The sequence below is a fragment of the Oryctolagus cuniculus genome, chromosome 8, assembly GCF_051225735.1.
Source record: "Oryctolagus cuniculus isolate XC-2025 breed Fujian yellow rabbit chromosome 8, ASM5122573v1, whole genome shotgun sequence".
Taxonomy (NCBI): domain Eukaryota; kingdom Metazoa; phylum Chordata; class Mammalia; order Lagomorpha; family Leporidae; genus Oryctolagus; species Oryctolagus cuniculus.
Window position 1 is genome coordinate 54,386,035 of NC_142874.1, and position 23,907 is coordinate 54,409,941.

Genomic DNA, 23,907 nt, shown 5'->3' on the forward strand with positions numbered 1-23,907 from the left:
TACGATCTGATCTTTTCACTGGCCTGCTCCCTCCCTTGTGCCTTTGCCTTCTTCCTCACCAACCTGCTTCACCGGCATCTCTTTACAGCTAGCTCTAAGCAAAATCCCGTTAGGATTTTCCGGTTGTCACGCAAGGTCGTGGGTACTGGCGTGTTTGAACAGAAAACGTCTGCATGGACTTCTAGGAAGAGCCATTAGGAAACAGTCCTAAGGAAATGGTTGCCTGCCCTTAAAAGAAACGCAATTCATTGTGTGCACGTTGAGGGCGTGTTTGTGAGTGTGAAAAGATCCATGGTTCAGGCTGTGCAATTCTGACGCTCGTCTTGCTGGAGTTTTTCCTGCAGAAAGCTAGAGTGAGGGAAGCTGTCTGGGGTGCACGCTCTGCTCCCTCGGGAAGTTTTCAGGGCTGCAGCCATCATGGCTTCTCCGACCCAGGCTAAACTTGCAAAGTAACATTGTTCTTTGTAGAAGAGCACTGAGCTTTTCTGTGAATCAGGTAGATCTGACTCAAAGACAGGGAAGCATCCTCTTCCAGCCAGTACAACACAAGTGTCTCAAATACTTTCCCAGAATTGCTGAGCAAGATTGGCTGAAGCTTGACTGGGGTGGAAGCAGAGTAGGTGAGAGCTCAGAATTGAGGAGCAGGCAGATCCGAGCAGGGGTCTGCGCTGTGCCTTAGGACAGGTGACCTGTCCTCTCTGCCCCAGTCCCCTTCGTCACGGTTTATGGTGAGCATTAAGCAAGGTAATACCTGTGAAGCCACTTGGCTTGATGCCTGACGATGGTAAGTTCTCAGCCTGTTTGAACATTATGTGACAATAATACTTTGAAACATTTTTTTAAATAAACTTATCTTTTAATTTCATTTTCCAGCAACTTCTTTTTCCTTAAGGTTTACTTATTTATTTGAAAGTCAGAGTTACACAGAGAGGCAGAGAGGCAGAGAGAGAGAGAGAGAGAGAGGGTCTTCCATCTGATGGTTCACTCCCCAGTTGGCTGCAATGGCCGGAGCTGCTCTGATCTGAAGCCAGGAGCCTCTTCCAGGTCTCCCACATGGGTGCAGGGGTCCAAGGACTTGGATCATCTTCCACTGCTTTCCCAGGCCATAGCAGAGAGCTGGATCAGAAGTGGAGCATCCGGGTCTCAAACTGGCGCCCATATGGGATGCTGGCACTTCAGGCCAGGGTGTTAACCCTCTGTGCCACAGCGACGGACCCACCTTGAAACATTTAGTAAACAGCAAATCAACTGATTTAATGAAATTATAGAAGTTTAGACCATTTCTATTGAGAACTATGTAGGGGGCTTTGAAAGCCATACCCTTGGCTTTTGCAGAAATATCAGTCTTGGTTTGAATGAGGAATTGCAATTTTGTTAATGTATCAATGTAAACTGCATGTATGGAGCTGGTGGAAAACTTTGAAACTTGGGAGCTAAACAGGATTTGGGAGTTGTAATGAAAATATAATTGAATCATTCAGCTGGGAGAAGCCAAGAGCCTGTGTGAACATTTATGTACCAGGAATTTGCCAGTGGGAGAGGATCTTGGGACACAGGTTCCCAAATGTCGAGGGCCTTGTCTGCCCCGTTCTGATGTTTTTGATCTGTTCTCAGTACGCTGTGCATTCTCTTGGCACTTGGCACATATCTGCATTGATTAAAGGATGAAAACACACCTAACATTTCAGCCACATGCACCAAAAGGTGTAAAATATTTAATGAGGACCTTGCTCCAGCACCTTGCCTGGAATCAGGTGAGCCTCCATCCTCCAAGCATCAGAAAGGCTTCTCGGGAATAGGGTGTTTAAGTCCGACGCAAAGTGGAAATACAAAATGCCATGGTCATTTCTAAAACTGACTCGGAGTACCTCACGACGCTTTGGATGGGCCCCTTCCCCTGGGAACTCTGCTGCCCCCGCACTCCCTTGCAGCTCTTCAACCGATGTTCCCTATGGCCCTGGATGGAGAGAGAGGCCCCTTTACAGATGATGGTTTTTCCTGGAGCATTTCAGAATGCAGATCTCATGGTGAATAACCCTGTCTAGAGACCCAGCATTTCCCACTGACCAGATTCACGGAAGCAACGTTTGTCTTCATTCTGGGATGGTCACAGAGGTTTTAAAACACTTGGCTGTCATGGCAATAGTATATATAGATAGTATATATTCGGTATATAGTAATTACGTGTGTGTGTGTGTGTGTGTGTGTGTTTGATTTTTTAAGTTCATAGGTAGTAAAGCTTTTTTTCTGAAGTTAGGAGTGTAGAAGATTGACAAGGGGGAGTGCAGGACTTGGGGTATGATTTTCTTTCGTGTTGCTCTGCATGTACAAAGATCCCTTTAAAACAAATGTATCTAGGGAGCAGTGTGTTAGGCTAGTGATTAAGATACTCATGTCTCATATCCGAGGACCTGGGTTCAATTCCTGGCTTCAGCTCCTGACTCCAGCTTCCTGCTAATGTAGATCCCGGGAGGCAGTGGTGGTGGCTCAAATAGTTGGGTCCCTGCCACCCGAGTGGGAGACCTGGATTGAGTTCTCAGCTTCTGGTTTTGGCTTTGACCCAATGCTGGCCGTTACAGATATTTAGGAAGTGAACAAACTGATAGGAGCACTCTCTCTCTCTCTCTCTCTCTCTCTCTCTCTCTCTGCTTCTCAAGTAAATAAAATTTAAGAACAAAAAAAATGCACCTAATTTTTTTCAGTGTATGTTTGACATGTGTTCACCTGGTGTGGTCTTTGTTCTGAAGAATGAATTGAGCCCTCTCAGCACCTGGCTTGGTGCTGGGCACACAGTACCCCCTCTACTCAAGAAATGAAAGTGAAGGTCAATACCCATATACAATGTAGAGGGGGAAATGGTCTAAGATATTATCATGCTCAGAGAAACCTAAAATATTGAAAAAGACACAGTTTCATGAAAAGCATTGTAGAAATCCATCAGAATTGTGCAGAATTCAGGACCCTCTGAGGTCTGTAAAATCCCAGTGTTGACAGTTGTTTCTTAGTCATGTTTATGGGATGCTCCAGAGTAGCACAAGTCAACCCAGCAATGTTTTATGTCGACATTAGGTTTTGGTGTGTGTATGTAAAAATCAACTCAGCAGCCTCAACATGTCAGCATCCAACAGAACTTCTAAAAGCTGGGGGCCCTGAACCAACTGCCTCTGAAGAATCTGGGATCTTACTTAAGTTTCTTTAGATACCTGTGATACCCAAGCTAGGCCCCACCTCAGCCTACTAAATCAGAAGCTGTGGAGGTAGGACTAAGAAATCTGCATCCCTAGCAGCTTCTCCTGTCACTAGTCACATTGAGATTGGAAAACCACAGAGGAAAACCAAACCTCTAAGTAAATTTCAAAGGTGCTTAAATCTGGAAGACAGTTCTGGAAGTGTTTTTGCACACTATTCATATTCTACTAATTAAAATATCTAACACATGAGTATTCTGGGTCACTCATCAAATACATTAAATAAGCAGGTCTAATTCATCCATGTGTCCGTAGACTTATTATCTGCCGGTAGAACAGAAAGAAAATAACCATGTGAAAATTGATTCCAGTGAATCATCTTCTAGTTTGACCAGAACAGATCAAAATGACCAAAATGTTCTGTTTGAGTCTCTAAATTAGTTATAAAATCTGCAAGTCTTGGGAAAAAGTTGCATCTCTAACTTGTGACGGAAGCTCCGTCGCGTTTTCGTGTGGGGAGGGAACAAGCAAGCTGTGTCCTGGAAACTGCAGATAATCAGGTCCTGCAGCTGAAAGTTTGGAGTCGTGTGTTGTTGGGGGCAGGTGGTGGAAGAGGATTAGAAGTGAGAAGGAATGAAGGTCAAGCTGTGGAAGGTCCATGTGCCAGATGTAGGCAATGTTAGAGACAGTAGACATGAGGGATGAGGGATGCACGTGGTCAGAGCTACACTTTTTTTTTTTTTTTTTTTTTTTTTTGGACAAGCAGAGTGGACAGCGAGAGAGAGAGAGAGAGAAAGGTCTTCCTTTCCCATTGGTTCACCCCTCAATGGCCGCTGGCAGCCGGTGTGCTGCGGCTGGCACACCACGCTGATCCAAAGCCAGGAGCCAGGTGCTTCTCCTGGTCTCCCATGCAGGTGCAGGGCCCAAGGACTTGGGCCATCCTCCACTGCCTTCCCGGGCCACAGCAGAGAGCTGGACTGGAAGAGGAGCAACCGGGACAGAATCTGGCGCCCTGACCGGGACTAGAACCCGGAGTGCCGGCGCCGTAGGTGGAGAGCTACACTTTTGAAGACAATCACACCCACCATGCAGGGAGTGGGCCGAGGGGGCAGGCCTGGGACAGAGGCTCGTCAGGGAGCCACTGCAGAAATCCATGGGGCTTGAAGAGTTGAGGATCTGAACTGAACTAGTGCATTGGAGTGGGATATGAGAACAAAATCCACGGATGATGAGAATAATTCTTGAGGATTAATTGGGTGTGGGTGGTGGGGAGAGGGTGGAATTGAACATTCCTGAAAGCATAGTCTAAGAGAATTATCACAGCTGTGCTTAAGAGTCAGTGCCCCTGCGGAAGGTACCCCACTGCTTCACCCAGGGCTGGATGAGAGTGTGGTGTGCGCTCTGGAGTCAGACCTGCATTTGAACCGCACTGAAGCTGAATTTAGCCACCTCCCCCAGCTCTGACCTCAGATAACTATGACACTTAGCTTCAACGTACCTTAGCTCAAGTTCATCATCTGTAAGATGGTTATAGTACAGCCTGCCTTGTAGAATCGTTAGGAGTCAGAGACAAGGAATATGATGGTATATTTCAGCATCTTCCACTTTAAGGGTCTTCATTATGAACACTAATGTCACCATGTTTATAGCTAAATGCAGTGATCCTGCCTGGTTTCATGCAAAATAAGGGATGGGGCAATGAGAGCGTCTTTAGGTCTGCTAGCGGCGCTAGAGGATCTCTTCAGTGTGGACACTGGTCCAGGGGACATCTCAAGAATGCACAAGGCGTGGGCCCCTTAGTGTCAGTAGGGCCTGGTCATCTGGCCACGCTCCTCCTTGTTGTAGGTATCCTCCACACTTGCCCATTCCACCTCCTTCCAAACACTGCCCCTTGCCCTGTAGAACTACCAGACCAGCACAGGGCCTGCCCCCAGGTGTGCTGTGAGGATGAAAGGGGCCTATCTGAAAGTGCACCATGGAGATTGACGCCGTGGTGCAGTGGGTTGGTCCTCTGCCTGCAGTGCTGGCATCCCATATGGGCACCAGTTCTAGTCCCGGCTGCTCCTCTTCCAGTCCAGCTCTCTGCTGTGGCCTGGGAAAGCAGTAGAAGATGGCCCAAGTGCTTGGGTCTCTGCACACACATAGGAGACTGGGAAGAAGCACCTGGTTCCTGGCTTTGGATCGGCACAGCTCCGGCTGTTGTGGCCATTTGGGGAGTGAACCAACAAAAGGAAGACCTTTCTCTCTCCCTCCCTCTCTCTGTCTGTAACTCTACCTCTCAAATAAATAAATAAAATCTTTAGAAAAATAAGAAAAAAGAAGGTGCACTGTGACTCCACAAGCACAGATGTTCTGACTGGTACTGGTCTCCCCAGTATTCACTCCCCACCCCACCACTCATTGTCTCTCAGCCTCTCAGTTTCTCTTTCTCTCTCACACACACACACACGTACACACACACACACACACGTACCCCCCAGTTTCACAGAAAGCTGTCAGGCCACACTGTAGATGCAAGACCGGAGCTGGAGCCATGATGGAGCAGGACTTGTTTCCTTCAGAGTACCTGACACATAACAGTGGTCCCTACTGTCAAAGGCATCGGACGAGCAGTGTAGGTCACGTCCTGGCACCACAGCTTCCTTGAACGGGAGAAGACATTGATAGGTAACAGTCGTAACACAGGTGCAAGGAGGCTGCTGCTGGAAGGGTTTCTGTTGTCCTTGCATGAGGGCACAGTCATCCCGAGCAGCTTCCAGCATTGTGAGGCAGAGGTGCCCGGGCCTCGCTTAGACAAGGCTGCTTGGGACGAGACGCTGACCTTGAGGGAGGGCGTTCACAAGGTCGTCTTCCTGTGTGCACTCAGCTGTTCTCCTGCTCACCGAGCAGCTGCTTGCAAGTTAGTCAGCCTTCTCAAACACGTAGCTGGTACTGTGCCTCCCCGTCTGTCCCCCACGTGGGACGTAAAGAAAGAATTCGGCTCTCAGATCACCTTTCCATTGAACAAAGGATGATGAGACAGACAGAAGGGATGCAAAGAGTGTGCTGTCATTCTGGATATAACAAAACAAAATGCAAAAACTGTAGCATGGCGTGATCAGTGATATCTTTCTTATATTCCAAAAAGTTGACACCTAAAATATATAGAGAGGAATGTTAGGCCTTCAAGGAAGAGGAAATTCTTGGCAGCCCCATTCAGGTGGCATGCTGAAAATGTGCTTGACTTGAACCTCAACAATCTAGCCTCTGCTGTTCTACAATCTAGGGCATGAATGCATTAGCACTTGGGCTTGGACTTGAATTGCAAATGTGATTTTTGTTGTTCATATTAAAAGAGCTATACCAGATGCTTGGAAAACATTAGGGTTTTGCCAGCTACTGAACAGAAATGTTATCATCTACCTGTTCATGTTTTGAAGATCCAGGAAGCATTTTATCTCAGTTGAAGTTTGTGTATCTCGGTATCATGAATTGTAAAAAATCATCAAGCTAAGCCTTCGTAGACACTAACTGGGTACCAGGTGTGAAGTTAAGTGCTTTCTATATTATTTCATTTCAGTTCATCCTCACAGTAATCCTGTGAGCTATATATTCTTAACCCACTTTGCACGTAAGGAAACTAAAGCTCAGGAGAGGTTAAATAAGATTCCCAGGATTCATTCATTCAACAGGTGTTTGTTGAATGTCTGCTCTGAGCTGCTGTAGACTCAGTAGTGAGCAAAACAGAAAAGCTCTGCCTTCATGTGGCACTTTTTAACATTTATTTATTTATTTATTCTAAACTCAGGGTGAGGGAGAGACAAAGGAGAAAGGTCTTCTTCCATCCACCGAATGACTTCCCAAATGGCCACAACAGCCAAGACTGGGTCAGACCAAACTGGGAACTAGGAATCCCATCTGGGTCTCTGACTTGGGTGGCAGGGGCCCAAGTACTTAGGCCATCTTCCGCTACCTTCCCAGGAACATTGGCAGGAAACTGGATAGAAACAGAGCAGTCAGGACTCAAACCAGCACCCCCATAAGGTCGACTTAGTCCCCATGTAACCTACTTTCTAATGGCTGGTATCAGAGCCAACATTTGTTAGCTACCAGGCCACATTACATGTATTAAGCTTTAGATAGGGGATCCTGGGTCTGAACCCAGGCATTCTAACACCAGAGCCTGTGCTTCTGCAGTGTTTCACCCTACTGCTTTACCCAATGAAGACCACTCCCCCGGTGAGAGGTATGGCACGGGGTGCACAGCCACACCTGTCTGTCTCCATGGCCTCTGCCACCAGTGTTATTCAGAGGAACAAATGGAGCATTTTTATTTTACTATCCTGCCCCACACAGTACACGAATCCAGGACAGAAGTATGGGCCTGCGCTTTCTCAGTTGAAGTTGGGTTTATTTTTATGACAAGTGTGTATTTCTCTTTTCTCATCTCAAATAGATTTTTTTTTTTTAAGGAATAAACTAAGAGGACAAAAACCTGGGGAAGATGAGTAAGGAATAGAAAATAAATACAAATTAGCTATTTGGCTAATTGTTTTATAACCACAACAGAGTGCAGAGAGCGCCCTGGGCAAAACACGATAAAGTTTCAAAGACTGAGGTGTTCCCTTAAAAGGCAGAAGAGTCTGTCTCTGAGGTCTGGAATGTAGGCTGCCTTCCGAGTTTTTGGGTGGATCACTGGGTTTGTGGCAGAATCGTGCTTTTAAGCAGATTTGTACTGAATAATGGCCACTGCATCCACGCAGAAGTGGATGACGTGTTTGGTGTCATGTGTCACGTAACTGCCGAAGTCCCTCCCCACAATGCAGTGCCGTTGATGTGGGCTGTAAAGGCCTTTTCTCTGTTATGTTTCCGTAACCTCTGAGTAGTACGCTCCACTGAGTCTTGTTGCATCTCCTCCCACACGTCCTTGTGTTCCCACGCAGTGACCATGCAGCAGGGGCTGGCCCACTGGACTGGTCTCACGGAGGAGGGAGAGACAGCATCATTTTTTTTTGTTTTTTGCTTTTTTTGTTTGTTTTTTCCCAAAGGTTATCACTGTGTCTGGAAGTGCCCGGGGCCCCAAGCCTCATTTCCTTTAGGCCCTTCGTGAAGCCTGATGTTTGAGTTTGCCGCTGTGCTTGGAGCTGTGTTCAAGTGATCAGAGCGGCTTTCCTGGTTTGTTCAATAAATAAGGTCACTTCCTAGCAATGTCTGCATACTAGGAGGGACGGAACCTGTATTTTCTTTGAAGTCAAATCCTACTGTGTCTGGTTCAGGGCCTTGTTTTCAGCCGACGGGGACACCTGCCAGGGCACTGCGGACAGGGTTTGGCGATCAGGAATGAAACATTTAGGAACAAAGGTTAGACTCAAGGGCCATTGCTGTTCTTTTTCTTTTAACAATCGACTTCTCCATGAGAAGGCACTTGGCAGTTAAATGACACCTCCAAAATTCACCACGTCATCTCCAAACGGGGGCTCCTCTTGAGCCTTGGCAGTTCCACTCGGGGTGGCTGAAGTGCTGGGGCCAGAGGGACTCCCAGCCCTGTCTCCCACTGGTTCTGCGGTGCCTAGCGCCTTGCAAGAACAGGAGAGTCCAAGCAGAAAGACTGCTCTGCCTTCTCCCTTCCAGCCTGTATCTGTCTGCCTTCTGCCCTTTTCTCTCTGAAGCTGCTGACACCTTTTCTAGCCCAGACTAGTGTCCCAATGTCACTCCACACGCTTTCCCCAGTGCTAACCAGAGCCATGTGCATGACCCTTTCTAACAGAAAGGAGGGAGGCAGAGAGGCAAGTTGGGTTTGTAGTTACTAAATACATAGAGTTAGCAAGACTTTTCTTAATTGAGCTACTTAAATGTATCTATTTAAGGTGGTTTTTTTTAAGATTTATTTATTTATTTGAAAGGCGGCGGTGGGGGGGGGGGTGTCTCCATCCACTAGTTCACTCCCCAGATGGCCACAATAGCCAGAGCTGTGCCGATCTGAAACCAGGAGCCAGGAGCTTCTTCTGGGTCTCCCCGACAGGTGCAGGGGCCCAAGGATTTGAGTCATCTTTTACTGCTTTCCCAGTCCATAGCAGAGAGCTGGATTGGAAGTAGAGCAGCTGATACTCGAACCAGAGCCCATATGGGATGCCGCTTTACCCACTATGCCACGGTGCTGGCCCTCATTTAAATGCTTATAACACTCCAAGGTAAGGGCTCTTTCACACCCATTACAGGGAGTGTTGAATGGCCAAATCAGGCCCTCTTCCTGGCCAATGGGGCTGCCTTGCCCTGATTCAAACCCATCTCTCTCAGCCTCTGTGCATTTGGCAATAGAATTATTCATTCACCTTGCAGTTATTGCCCAGCCACGGCTATCACCACCCCACTGGGTGCAGCCTGCGGATGCCAAGTAGGCAAATCACGAAGACTGCTGATGTAGTTGGGTGGGGAGGGACTACGAGAGAAGACAACCTAGAGTAAGTGAAATCTGAGAACCGAAATGAAAAATAAGCAGCTACTAACCAGAGACCAAGGACAGGCAGGGGAAGAGAAGTATGTTGAAAGACACAGCTTGTCCGAAGCTTGACATGTGAGAAAGTGGAAGAGTTTCAGGAGAGATGCTAGAAAGTGTACCATGCAGGAGGCAGTGGAGGGCGATGCTGAGGACAGAGGCAATACGATGAGCAGGAGCCAGTGATGCGGGCAGGAGCCAAGATGGATTTTAAGCTGAAATTAGTGGGAGGCAGCGTTTGGCAATTAACAGGAAGGGCAATAGAGTGTTGGAAAAGGTGGAAATACAGGCAAAAGATTGAGAATAAAACAGCAAATAAAGCAGTAGATGAAAGAGTGAGTGGAATACTCCATGGAGGCGAGGCCCGCAGACCAATGGAGAGACTGCTGCTACAATCCAGCGAGAGGTTACGGTGCGCTGGCCTAGGGGAGCGACAGGGTGGAGTCACAGGAAGGGATATCGTGGAAGCAGAATCCACAGGACTTGGGGAACGATGGGAACGGGGGGATTCTGGAGAAGTGTTCTGGGTTCTGACTTGGGCAACCCGACAGATACCGAGAGGAAGAATATTGGTGAGGATCATGTTTGGGTAACAAAAGCGGATAGGCTGTTTTAGCTGTCCATCAACTAGCAGAGGGGAGGATGCTGAAGTTGGTGGAGCTCATCAGAGGAGTTGCACCAGGTCTACTGTTTGGGAGTCACCAGCCTAGAGAAAGCAACTGAAGCTGTTGTAAATGGAGGAGATCAACTCGACACATATAGAGAGTAAGCAGAAGGAAAGACATCTTCAGACAAAAATGCTAAAGGATCCCCATCATTTAGGAGAAAGAACTTGAGAAAGAGTGGGTGGACAGGAAGCATATGCAGAGAGTGTGGTACCATGGAAACTTGCCTGTGGCAGAGAGGACTACTGTTTCATACTGTTCCGCAAGGTGAAGTAAAGTGGGAACCCAAAGGAAGCTTGGGACTGAGTCAAACCTTAATCTTCAGTTCCCATGCATTCTAGTAAATGCATTCAATCCCGTATTCTTAGAGGTTCTTTAGTGTCCTTAAAATATTACAGATTTCATTCCTTGTTCTCAATTAAGAGGCACCAAGAATTCAGGACAGGTAGTAATATCTTTTTCAGTTGTGACACATTTTGGTCCATGTTTCAAGTCAACTGGAAAATGACAACAGGTGATACCTCCCTATCTTTTGTTTCCCACCCTCCGATCCTCAGTGTGCTTTCTCTCTGTCCTGTGAGCTCTGCTTTTAGATAAAGTCTTCTATAGAATTTGAGCTGCAAGTTGCCCAAGTTTGAAATGAGAAGTATTGTTTCTTTCTTATGTGTTTAAACCACTTAAAAGTTGATTCAGGATGTGGTGTTGTGGTGCTGTGGGTTAAGCTGCCACTTGCGACACTGGCATCTCATAGAGCAAGGCCAGTTCAAGTCCCGTCTGCTTGGCTTCCTCTCCAGCTTTCTGCTAATGTGCAGGGGAAAGCAGCAGAGGCCACCCATGTGGGAGACCTGCATGGAGTTCCTGGGTCCTGGCTTTGGCCTGGCCCAGTCCTGCCCATTGCAACCTTTGGAGAGTGAACCAGCAAATGGAAGATCTCTGCCCCTCTCTCTCTCTTTCTCTCCCCTTCTCTCCTTCCCTCCCTCCTTCCCCCCTTCTCTCTCTCTATATATAATTCTACCTTCGAAATAAATAAATAAATCTTAAAAACATCTTGGTTCATAGCAATGCTTATGATGATGTGAAAGAGTAAAATATGGCTTGGAGGTTTAATCTTCCTCTTTCCTCTTTCTTTTTCAGCTACAAGAGACTGTGAAAAGGAAGTTGGAAGGAGCCCGATCACCACTCAATGGAGACCAGCAGAATGGTGCTTGCGATGGGAGTTTTTCTCCAACCAGCAAGCGAATCCGAAAGGACGTTCCAGCAGGGATGGAAGCCATCAGCAACTTGCCCAACAACATGCCACTGCCTTCAGCTTCTCCTCTTCACCAACTTGACCTGAAGCCTTCTTTGCCTTTGCCCAACAGTGGAACGCACCCTCCCGGGCTCCTGGAAGATCTGAGCAAGAACGGGATGCTGCCCGAGATGAAGCTTCCTGTCAATGGCTGCAGTGACCTGGAGGAGAGCTTCGCCGTCTTGCAGAGCAAAGACCTCAAACAAGAACCTCTAGATGACCCCACCTGCATAGACACATCAGAAACATCTCTGTCCAATCAGAACAAGCTGTTCTCAGACATTAACCTGAATGATCAGGAGTGGCAAGAGTTAATCGATGAACTGGCCAACACGGTTCCTGAAGACGACATACAGGACCTGTTCAATGAAGACTTTGAGGAGAAGAAGGAGCCAGAGTTCTCGCAGCCAGCCACGGAGACCCCTCTCTCCCAGGAGAGTGCAAGCGTGAAGAGCGACCCCTCTCACTCTCCTTTTGCACACGTCTCCATGGGCTCTCCCCAGGCCAGGCCTTCTTCCTCTGGTCCTCCCTTCTCCTCTGTCACCACGGCCCCCAACCTACCTTCTGTTGCTAGCACTCCTGCAGCTCCAAACCCTGCCAGCTCACCCGCAAACTGTGCTGTCCAGTCCCCTCAAACTCCAAACCAAGCCCACACTCCTGGCCAGGCTGCCCCCAGGCCTGGAAATGGTTATCTCCTTAATCCTGCAGCAGTGACAGTGGCCAGTTCAGGCCCAGTGGCTGTGCCCAGCTCCGACATGTCCCCAGCAGAGCAGCTCAAACAGATGGCGGCGCAGCAGCAACAGAGGGCCAAACTCATGCAACAGAAGCAGCAGCAGCAGCAGCAGCAGCAGCAACAGCAGCAGCAGCAGCAGCAACACTCAAATCAGAGTTGGTCTCCCCTAGGGCCTCCATCCAGTCCATATGGAGCAGCTTTTACTGCAGAAAAACCAAATAGCCCAATGATGTACCCCCAAGCCTTTAACAACCAAAACCCTATAGTGCCTCCCATGGCAAACAACCTGCAGAAGACAACACTGAATAACTACCTCCCTCCAAATCACATGAATATGATCAATCAGCAGCCAAATAACTTGGGTACAAACTCCTTAAACAAACAGCACAATATTCTGACTTATGGCAACACTAAGCCGCTGACCCATTTTAATGCAGACTTGAGTCAGAGGATGACCCCGCCGATGGCCAACCCCAACAAAAACCCCTTGATGCCATACATGCAGCAGCAGCAACAGCAGCAGCAGCAGCAGCCGCCACCGCCGTCCCAGCAGCCAGCGCCACCACAGCTGCAGGCTCCCAGGGCGCACCTGAGCGAGGAGCAGAAACGCATGCTTCTCATGAAGCAGAAAGGGGTGATGAACCAGCCCATGGCTTACGCTGCACTTCCATCCCACGGTCAGGTAAGTGTGAAAGTGAGACGCGCTCGGAGGGGCTGGTGGTGCGTCGCACACTGGCTCTGCCTGATGCGCTCGCTGCAGCTGGAGTGGGATCTAATTAGCTGTGGAGGTCCTCCCTGCACATCCTCAGGTACTTGCTAGCTTTGCGTCATTTTTTTTTCCTTTCTTCTGAGACATGAAAAACTGTGAATGACTGCCCAGGAAACAAGCTTCTATTATTCTTTGCCAAATACTGTATAAAATTCTCACTGTGCAGGATCAATATGGCGCCACCCTGAGCTGCTTGCTCTCTGAGGTCGTCCTAGGGTCTTAGGATTGGGGTGGTAGGAAGGCAAGGACGGTCGGAGCTAACCACGATGGTTTTACAAGGCCCCGAGCAACCTTCAGCTATCTTAATGAATTATGGATAGTGGAATTATTCCTGCTGTTCACATGTGGGCTTGTTTTCTGTATCGTCAGAGGATAGGTTTTGGTGGGACTACTCAATGTTAAACAGTTATTGCTGGACAGGCCACAGTTGGAAGCTGTTTCAGTTGCATTATTTGGGGGCAGAGTGGAACCTGGTCAATTCGTTTGCCTCTGTTTCAGGAGTATTTCGTGGTGAGTATATCACAGTGCTGGATTAAAATAAAGTCTCCTTTGTTCTGTGGTCTTCCCTCATGATGTCTTGGCGTGGAGTGTGAGGGCTGGGCTGTTAGTGATGCTTCATAAAAAAAATGAGTGGTATCGGTTGGAGGGTGGATAGCCATTGTCTAACGGTTCGCTGTCCTCGTCCTGACTGGGGGCTAGCAGTCAGAGCTCCCCTAACACTATCCACCCTGGAGGACAGAAGTAGAGAGGAGCAGCTTGTGGTGACACGCATGGATGAAGTCAGGAGTGACCCCGCTACTGCCGGTTGCTATTCTGTGCTTGTGGATGCCGGCATGGGTATTCTGGATGGAGATTTTGCAGAAGTCTTTGCTGTGGAGCCTGCCGAGTTTAAAACTGGTGGCTGGATGTTTGTCTAGCATTGGATGCATTGGCTGCACCGGGAGGCAATGTAGGCAGCTCTTGCCCTGCTTGGTGGTTGTTTGCGTCTTGTATCTCCTGGAGTGCTGCACCCTGCCCTACCCTCACGCCTCTACCCCCCAGGCTTGATGGATACTGGAGGGCTGCAGGTGGTGCCGGCCTGCGGAGACAGGCCTTAGTTCTGTGGCTTCATTCTTGGCCCTCACAGCCTTCCAACCCCCAAAACCTCACAGTGGCTTCTTGTCTGCACGTGGCAACCATCTCTAAGGAAATTCTGTCTGCATAAATAAAGGTGTAGGTTGGTTTACATGAACGGCAATCAGTAGCTGGTATGAAAACATCATTGAAATGTGAACTTCTATGTTTTATCTATTTTCATTTAAATTTATCCATGTTATAGTTATACATGCATATATATATAAATATGAAAAACCAGTGTATTGTTCACTTCATGATGAAGTCTTGAAGCAGGGAAAAACAACAGCAATACACAGGGATGTTTGTGGTAGCCCAGATGCATCAGGCAAGCTACCAGAAAGGTCTCTTGTTGATACAAATTGTGTTTCTACATTCGCTGCTTTCATGCCAGTTACAGTAAAGGATTCCTCTGAGCCAGACTGAAGGAGCTTAATTCCAGCTCACAGGCTCTGCAGACATGTGGGCGCAGTGATGCACCCCACCAAAACCCCAGCTCCTGACACACGCGCTACACGCCTTTCAAAATGTGCTAATGGGGACAAAGTTCCCATCTTGGGTGGAACATGACTTTCAAAGGTACTCATTATTTCGGGTCCTTCTGCTTGCCTAACTAAGCATGTGTCATTGAAGCTTTTCACTGCAGCAGTCCTGTTTTGCAAGGGCCCATTCAGGTAAAGAAGCAAAAGTGCTGGTTTTCTGGATTAAATCTAGATATTCTTCCCCTTTCTTCTCATGGAGAATTTTGAGGGTAGATAGAATCTTCCTTTTGGGGGCCTTGTTAGAATAATTGCTTCTTTAAAAAAAGATTTATTTTATTTATTTGAAAGAGTTATAAAGAGAGGTAGAGACAGAGAGAAAGAGAGAATCTTTCTCTGGCTGGTTCAGTCCCCAAATGGCCACAACAGCTGGAGCTAGTCCTATCTGAAGCCAGGAGCAAGGAGCTTCCTCCGTGTCTCCCATGTGGGTACAGGGGCCCAAGCACTTGGGCCATCCTCTGCTGCTTTCTCAGGCACATTAGCAGGGAGTTGGATTGGAAGTGGAGCAGCCCGGGCTTGAACCAGCACCCATATGGGATGCCGGAGCTGTAGGCCGGGGCTATAACCCACTTCACCACAGCGCCGACCCCAGAATAATAGCTTCTTAACTTCATCAATACCTTTAGGTAAAAGCGTCATTTTAAATGAAATATTAACTCACCGCTGTTTGAAACAAGCTTAAAAACACATACATAAACATGTGAATATGTTTCTGCAAACATGCCATTTATTCCATGTTTTTATCTGATGGTGGAGCAGTATTTACATAGCCTCTGCATAGTTAATTACACTCCATGCAGGTACATTGCACAAATACTAGCATGAACTACAGGTGAGATATGAAATATAATTATTCATGGGTGTTGAATTTTGTTTTCTGCTGTTGCTGGTGAAAATTCACTTCATTTTTTGTTGGTTACAAGGATCTTGGTCAATGTTCAGGTTTAATGAATGATCTGAGCACAAAAGCCAATAGTAAGAAAATATTGGACACATTTATTTGAAGAAAATTAACTCTCATAGATGTTTACTTGTTTGAGACACTTGTGGAAAATACCATTTCTCAAGGAAATGAATTGAAATGTACCCGCTTTCTGGCTATCCAAAATGACACAATACAAATTCTTTTCAAAATGTTGAATGTTTTATCTAGTTATTCCACTTCTCAGAATTTACATATTATTTCTTAAAATCAGAGGGTTGTACAAAATTATGATCATATTGTTACTTATGATGGTGAAAAATCAGAACCAAAACAAGTATTTTAGAAGCATAAATAATGTATAAATCTTAATATGAAAGAATGATTAATCATATGAAAATGCTCATTATAGGGTAAAATAAGCAGATCATAAGTGTTACCAAATTGTGTTTTCCAATATGTGTAGACAAATATTGAGTAAGTGAAATGTTAGGAACAGTATTTCTGATTGGAAAAGAAATGAGTGATTATTATTTCCCTCTTTATCTCTTACTGGATTTTCTAAATTTCCTATCATAGTTGTGTTAATTCTACCATCTGGAAACATACATTTTTAAGGAAAGGAAGCTGCCTATTTAAAAAAAAAAAAAAACTACACTCTGCTAGTTTTCAAAAACATTCTTAGATTGGCCAATTGGATTGAGGTAATACCGTTATTTTCTGTTACTTCGTATATTTTAGTTGTGGCCCTGTTGTAGTTGTTCTCAAACCTTTCTCAGCACACACTCACTTTTCCTTTCTCTCTCCAGATTCCCCTTTTACTCCTTAACATTTTCTTCTAATTCCCGCAAGACTAGCTACAACAGTGACAATGGGCCTATCAATAACATTTCTATTGAAAGTTTTCAGATCTTCTCTGTTTTATGTTTTTGCCTCATTTCTTTGGTCATTTCCCCATTTCTCTCCCTCTTTCTCTCTCTCTCTCTCCCTCTCTCTCTCTCTCTCTCCTGTTGAGAACTTTGTCATTGGATCTCCAGGATTGCTCTTTAATTTTTTAAAGATGTATTTCTGTGATGAAATAATGAGATTTTAACTTTGGTCATGTCTACCTATCTTCTTATCATAGTCTTACTATTCCTTAAGAACAGAATCAATCCATTCTCCCTGGGCCCCCTCTCACTTTGGTCTTATTTCTGCATAGTGCCTGACATTTTTTTGTTAAACATAAAGATGTCTAATAAATCATTTGATGAAAATTGCCAAAATTTGGGCCAAAAATATGTTTACGGTTGACTGTCCATGCGAGTGGAACAAGCATTAGCACAGTTAACACGGAGCTGCTTTTGAGATCAAATAGAAGAAGTGGAAAGGCCAGGCTATGAAGAATCCTTTGATAAGAGGTGGTTATGGGAGGCCAGTGGAGCAGCAATGAGATTACCAGGCAGGCAAATTCAACCCCTCGGTGTGATAAACTAAAAACAACTGAGCCACTAAAGAAGAAGTAAACCAAAAGCAAAAAACCTGCTTGCTGGCCAGGAAATGTCACAAGCCTACACACAGCCCAAGAATGATTCCTAAGTGGAAGAGTGGATAGTAAACAATTTCCAACATGTGATGCATAGAATGAGATCGATCAGAGATTACTACTTTATTCTTGGCATGAGTGTTTTCTATGTGTGGCTGTGTCTACCATCCTGAGGATATAGATATAAATGCAAATTTAGATCCAGTTATAGATACCAATGTAGATACAGAAAGATATATTTTACAAACTGCTTTCTCTTTTCAATTTTTTTATCAAAATTTATGGGATGTCCTGTGTGGTATATTATTATAAGCATGTTAGCCATAAAGATCCCCACAGAAAGAACAAAGCCCCAATACTCACAATTGTCATGGAAGTCCTTTTGAAGAAACATTTTCCTTAACTTTAAGGACCTAGTATCCCTTTGTTCAGTTTCCTAAGATGTAGATTGTTTACTTTATCCAAGAAATGCATGCATTTAGTTCAGAAAGTCAACTAGTGCTGCAGGGTTTATGATGAGAAGTAGCAGTCCTCTGCTTTGCTCACTCTATTCATAATTTCCCCTTCCCAGAGGCAACCACTTCGATTCATTAAGTTGTCTTTCCATTTGTCTTAATAAGTGGCTGTCTCTCGATTTCTCAGTGGTTTGATGCTGCGGAAGATGAGGATTTAGCTCACAAATGTATGCAACATCCCTAACACAATCTCTCTTTTTCTCTTAACCATACTCTTAGGAAAATTACCAATGTCACAAATTGTGATTTTAGAAGTATTCCATATTTACATAACTAATTTTTAGTTTATTCTTGTAGTACACCATGATTGCATTTGTATTTCCTTTCTTGTACAACTTCTTGCTTCATTGGAATTAATCATTCTCTCTCTCTCTCTTTCTCTCTCTCTCTCTCTCTATCCCTTCTTCTCTCTCTCTCTCTTTGACTGGTTTTGTCTCTGCATCTGCCTTCGATCCATCCTCAAACTTTTCTGAACTTTAAGACTTTCAATATGGTCAAACACCTCAAATGGTAATGACCTGGTTTTTCTTATATTTTCCTTGCTTTTTCTTTCCCTCCTTCCTTTCTCCCTCGCTGCCCTCTCTCCTTCCTTCCTTCAGTGTCTCTGTTGAAGGTTCTCTACCCCTTGCACCAGTCTGTTTCTGTCCTACTGTTTTCTTGGCCTACTGCTTGACTGAAGTCTTGCCTGCCCTGTGCCATCATGTCTGGAATGTTTCCCCGCTCATGTGTGCTGCATTAACTGATTTTTGGATCATTCCTGCTTCTTTAGTTATTCCTTCCCATTGGTGGAACACATCTTCATGAATTCCTATGAAAGAATACGTGGGAGATTTGTTTTATAGAAACTATTTTTGTAAAGGTTTTCATCCTTGCATTTGATCGATCGTTCACCTGATACGGAATTAAAGCTGAGAAACATTCAGTGAGGATTTTACAGGTGTTTCTTCTCGAACCTGTGACTTTCCTACTATTGAGAAGTTCAGTGATGTTTGGATCCCACTTCCTACTTGTGTAACTCATTTATTCACTCTGAGAGCTTTTCAGAGCTTCTCTTTATCCCTGAAATTTTATCTTAATATAGCTCTTTGCATTTAGTGCATGTAGTACTGTGAACTTTTTTTAAAAATCTGGAAATGTGTATCCTGTAAGGCCTGGTTTGTGTTTTGGCATTATTCCTTTGATCATTTCTCCCTTCCGTTTTCTCCTTTTTTGACTTTCTGGGACTTCAGTTCATGTGAACCCTCCTGGATTATTCTCTGACTTTCATGTCTTTTCTATTTTCTGAGCCTGTGTCTTTTTGTTCCATATTCTGTGAGATTTCCTTAATTTTATCTTCCAAACCTGATAGTAAGTATTTCCATAAGCTCTGGCTTATCCTCTGACTTATCGATCTAAGGATATTAATTATTATTTTTAAGTTGTTTTCTTGTGCTCCCTGCTTGGCCTTGGCTTCGCCCAAGTACCCTTTCTTCATGCTTATCTTGTTCTACTTTCTTGAAAAGCTTTTCTCAATTCTCTGTTTATGAAAGAGAAACAATGAAGCTGGTTAGTTGCTCTGTGTGAATAGACAGGCTGTGACTGTGGCTCTTGCTGAGAAGGGACAGGGTTAGCACCTGCCCAGTTCACTGGATCACTGCCTGTAGATTGTTTTCCCTTGGGTCAGACAGAAAAAAGACCCTATGAGTCTCATTGCTGAGGGGGGTAAATGTGGGTGCTGGCTTTCTGGAGCTGAGCAGGGACAAGGAGTTAGTAGGTGGTAGTGATGGTGAGAGGTGTCTCACCGAAGACTATGTAGACTTTCACTTAACTCCCTGTTGTTGAAGGAATTCTCTACCTGCTCCAGCTAGACCTGTGTCAGTCCATTTTCCATGACTATAGCAAAGTACCTGAGGCTGAGCTGCTTGTAAAGAACAGAGGTTTCTGGCTAGCACTGCGGCTCACTAGGCTAATCCTCCGCCTGTGGCGCCAGCACACAGGGTTCTAGTCCCGGTCGGGGCACTGGATTCTATCCCCGTCACCCCTCTTCCAGGCCAGCTCTCTGCTGAGGCCCAGGAGTGCAGTGGAGGATGGCCCAAGTGCTTGGGCCCTGCACCCACATGGGAGACCAGGAGAAGCACCTGGCTCCTGCCTTCAGATCAGCGCGGTGCGCCGGCCACAGCACACCGGCCGCAGCAGCCATTGGAGGGTGAACCAACGGCAAAGGAAGACCTTTCTCTCTGTCTCTTTCTCTCTGTCCACTCTGCCTGTCAAAAAAAGAACAGAGGTTTCTTTAGCTTCCAGTTCCAGAGGTGCCCACTTCTTCCCTACTGAGGACCTCAGAGTAGAGGGCATCCCAGTGATGGTGCATGAGATGGAGAAGAGGGCACACAGCCAGACAGGGAGCCGCACAGAGAAATCCAGGGGCCGAGGTGCTCACTCACGACAACACGCTCTCGTGAGAACTGCCGCAGTCATTTCCAATGGCAGCGTCCCCAGTTTCCTACTTCCCTCCCATGAGGCCCCCCTCTTAAAGTTCCATCATCTCCCCCATCACCACAGTAGGAGCAAAGTTCATCCAACACAGGAGCCTCCGAGGGGACAAACCACATCCTTGCTGTAGCAGCCTGGGATCTGGGATTCCAAAGGCTCGTGGCTTCATCTCTCCGAAGTCATGCACCCTCCTTCCTCCATTGTGAGGGAGGGCATCAGCCCCATCTCTCAATTGCACAGGACTGCAGTTTTCCTTTTGGCGCTCACACCTCCTGCCCTGGCATTCAGGCTGCCTCTGATTCCAAAGTCTTTACAGCATCATTTAGCATCCACTGTCATGCTTGACTTTTGGCTTCTCCTACTGCACAATTAGATGTGACTTTCTCTAAGCTGCTAAGTCATTTACCATTCAGCCATCTCATTTTTGCTTTCCAAAATTCTGTTGACACCCTTGATAGCTATTGCTATTCCCATCTTGGTTCTTGAAGGTTTCTATCATGTTTATTCCTTTATTTTCATTGTACTGGGAGATTGGAGAAGGCCAAGATCAATGTGAGCATCATTCCACCAATGGCCCCATCAGTGACTTTCAGCACCTTTCTCTTTGAATGTGGAATATTATCCAATATTAAAAATTTTCTTCTTTTTAATTTTTTTCCAATATTCAAATTTTTATCTCACAGAAGATTGCATATTACTATTTATAAAATTTTGGATTTTTGAATAGCAGGTTTCATAAAACCTAAAGTACTCCCTTAACATAAAGTTTACTATGTCAAACACGTGTATTCAAAAGAACAGCACAGTGAACATCATACTGTTTAGAATAGGAACTTATGATTATAACCATTGATTAGTTTTCAGAATCTTGAAAATATTGACTTACTTCAAGGACTATAAAACAGTTTAGGTTCTACGACCCTGACTAAGCCAATAGTACCTGGCAACTGAGGTGCAAGGTAAAATATCGACAGAACACTCATCACTGATGGAACCCAAACCCTCCCAGCCGAGGGAAATCAGTGGGCAGAAGTGCTACAGAAGTCCAGATAATAAATAAAATGTCCCTATTGATAGGTAAAATAAAAAATTTTCATATACGTACTGGCCTGTGTTGAAAATCCTGATTGATACTCTGCCGTAGTCTTGGAAATACAAACCTAAGAGAAAATGAAAACTTTTAGCCAAGGAATTAGTTCCATGATGGTTTTGTGCAAGAAAGGGAGTTTAATTGACTCCCCATGGGAATTCTCTACAAAGGCGCTTTGAGACTAGAACATTGTTGCTCACTGAGAGGGCGGACAACTCACCACACAGTGGTTCTGAAACATTTATGGGCCTAAGAAGCACCTGGGGAAAATGTTCAAGATGCACGTAATGAGATTCCACTGCCAAATCCGTAGGTCTGGGATGAGGCCTGGGAATGTGCACTTGGATAAGCAGCACCCCCACCCCCACCCCCTTCCGCTGCACTGCCACATCACTGCTGTTTCCTGATCGAGAAATGGAACACGACACCAAACTGCAGCCAAAGCAGCCCGTGTGTGCTGAACCCTCTGCGTACTTAAATATGGCAGTTGTGTCCGATTGATTTTCTTAGTAGGACAAAGCAGCAGTACATCCTCCACTGCCCCCTCTGCCCTTCTCCCAACATGACAAGGGGTGGCCTTTCCCTTTGTCTCTCCAGGAGAGGGCTGGTTAATCCGGTTTCTGTTTCTGGACCCCCTATTGGTGGTGCCTTGTGTGTGTTGACCCACTATCCTCAAGATCCGTAGGAGGAGAATGCAGTGGGATGGGTGGTGTTGTAGTAAAGGCAGCCCAAGGCTTGTCAGAGCAAGGCTCACTGTGTTCTGTGTTCTGACGCGTGGTTAGCTCAAGGACAGCATCCGGGCAACATTCACCAGTGTTCCTGGACTTCGAGGGGCTGTTGCCTCTCCCAGGTGCCCGATTCCATTCCACTGCCTGAGGCAGTTTCCCTTCCTTTCAAGGTGTAGTCTCCTGCACCCAAGGCCCTCCCCCAACCCCCCAGCGCATATGTGCTGCACTCACAGGCAAGAGGGTAGACCAGTGCTCTCTTTTTTTCCCTGCCAGGAGTCTAAGCATCTGACACAAGTACAGGTGATTGCGAAACTCAACCAGTCATACACTCACTCCATGTGTATTCACTCGTAGGATTCTAAATATTATAGCCTAAAGAGAGATACCAAAAATAGAAAGGATACAGCAAGGGACAATGTAGCCAAGTAGATAAGGAGTCCCATGTGTGAAGTCAATGCAAGGCAGTCAGTGGTAAGAGCCACCTTATTGAATTCTGCATTGAGGATCCTTCAGCAGAGAGAAGGGGCAGGGGCAGGACAGCCTGGATAGATCAGAGCAGCTGCCACAAGGGAAGTAAGCTTTGAGGCAGACCAGAATGAGGAGGAGCCGGATGGATGGAGCTGGATGGGAAGTCCTCTGCCGGAGGCACAGGATTGCTCCAGAAGTGGACAGTTCAGATTCCAGCCAGACTAACACTAGGGAGGTGTATGCTGGGGAAGAATGCAGTGAACTGTGAGTAAGAGAACGGTCAGGGCACTTTCTGCTGTCCCACGTTTGAGACAGTTAGAACCTCCATCTGGACTTGGCGATGAGAATTGAAGAGAAAAGCAAGGAGATGGGCTTCGGGAGGAAAGCAGTAACAGAACTTGGCGACCCTGTGACAAGGTGGAAGGGAAAGGAATTCAGGGTTGATGATCATGTGAGTGACTATTCGGGTGGTAGAAGAGTCTGAAAGATGATGATACTGTCACACGCGAATCTACAGACCAAATCTTATTTTCATTTGAAAGCAATTCAAACACTTGTTATACAACTAATTATTTATCTTATTGTTTTGATTTATATTTCCAGTTTGTTAAGGTGTGCTCCCACACTCAAGGTGTGAAGAAAGCTCATAGTTAATTTTCCTGCTAGGGTTAGGTATTTGACACCATGACTAAGATGCTGTTTAGGACGCCTGGGTTGGCGTCCTGGCTCTACTCCCAATTCCAGCTTTCTGCTAGTGTGCACTGAGAGGCAGCAGGTGATGGCCCAAGCACTTAGGTCCCTGCCCTCCTCCACATGGGAAACCCAGATTGCGTTCCCAGCTCCCAGCCTTGACCTGGCTAGCCCTGGCTGTTGCGGTTATTTGGGGAGTAACCTCTGCTTGTTCTCTCTCACTCTCGTTCTCTTTCTGTCTGCCTTTCAAATAAATAAAAATTTAAACAAGAAACTTCTCACTATTTAAAAATAATGATTAAATTTGTGCTACACTGCCATCAACAGCTACCTGTGTTTACAAGTATTTATATTTTAATATAAATTATTCAGTTATGAAACTGGTTGTTTTTGTTATTTAAACATATTACATAACGTATATATATTATAAGACTATACATATTATATTATTTTTGCTTAATGTTTTTACTACAAAGATTTACTTAATCTTGTGTGTCTGTCTGAAGAGTGCCCTCTCAAAGATGGTCCTTATTTAAGTTTACAAGAGTTCCAGGCTTTAAAACCCATTATGTCAGCCTTCATTAACTATTCAAAGCAATCTTGGGCTTTTCTATAGATTACAGAACTGTTTGGGAAAGAAAAGAATGATCCTTTCCTATATAAAGGTATTCCATTATATCTTGGTTCTTGGGCAAGTTTCTATAGAATCAGCCTTCTATATGACACCGAA

General features: G+C 45.6%; 1 protein-coding gene across 1 annotated transcript in view; it reads left to right on the forward strand.

The window, feature by feature from the left end:
* Nucleotides 1-23,907, forward strand: part of MAML3 (mastermind like transcriptional coactivator 3) — a 474,643-nt gene that overhangs the window by 274,683 nt on the left and 176,053 nt on the right. The window contains exon 2 of the mRNA XM_002716951.6: nucleotides 11,463-13,031. Within this exon, the coding sequence (XP_002716997.3) occupies nucleotides 11,463-13,031 (1,569 nt within the window). The remainder of the gene's footprint in view (nucleotides 1-11,462; nucleotides 13,032-23,907) is intronic.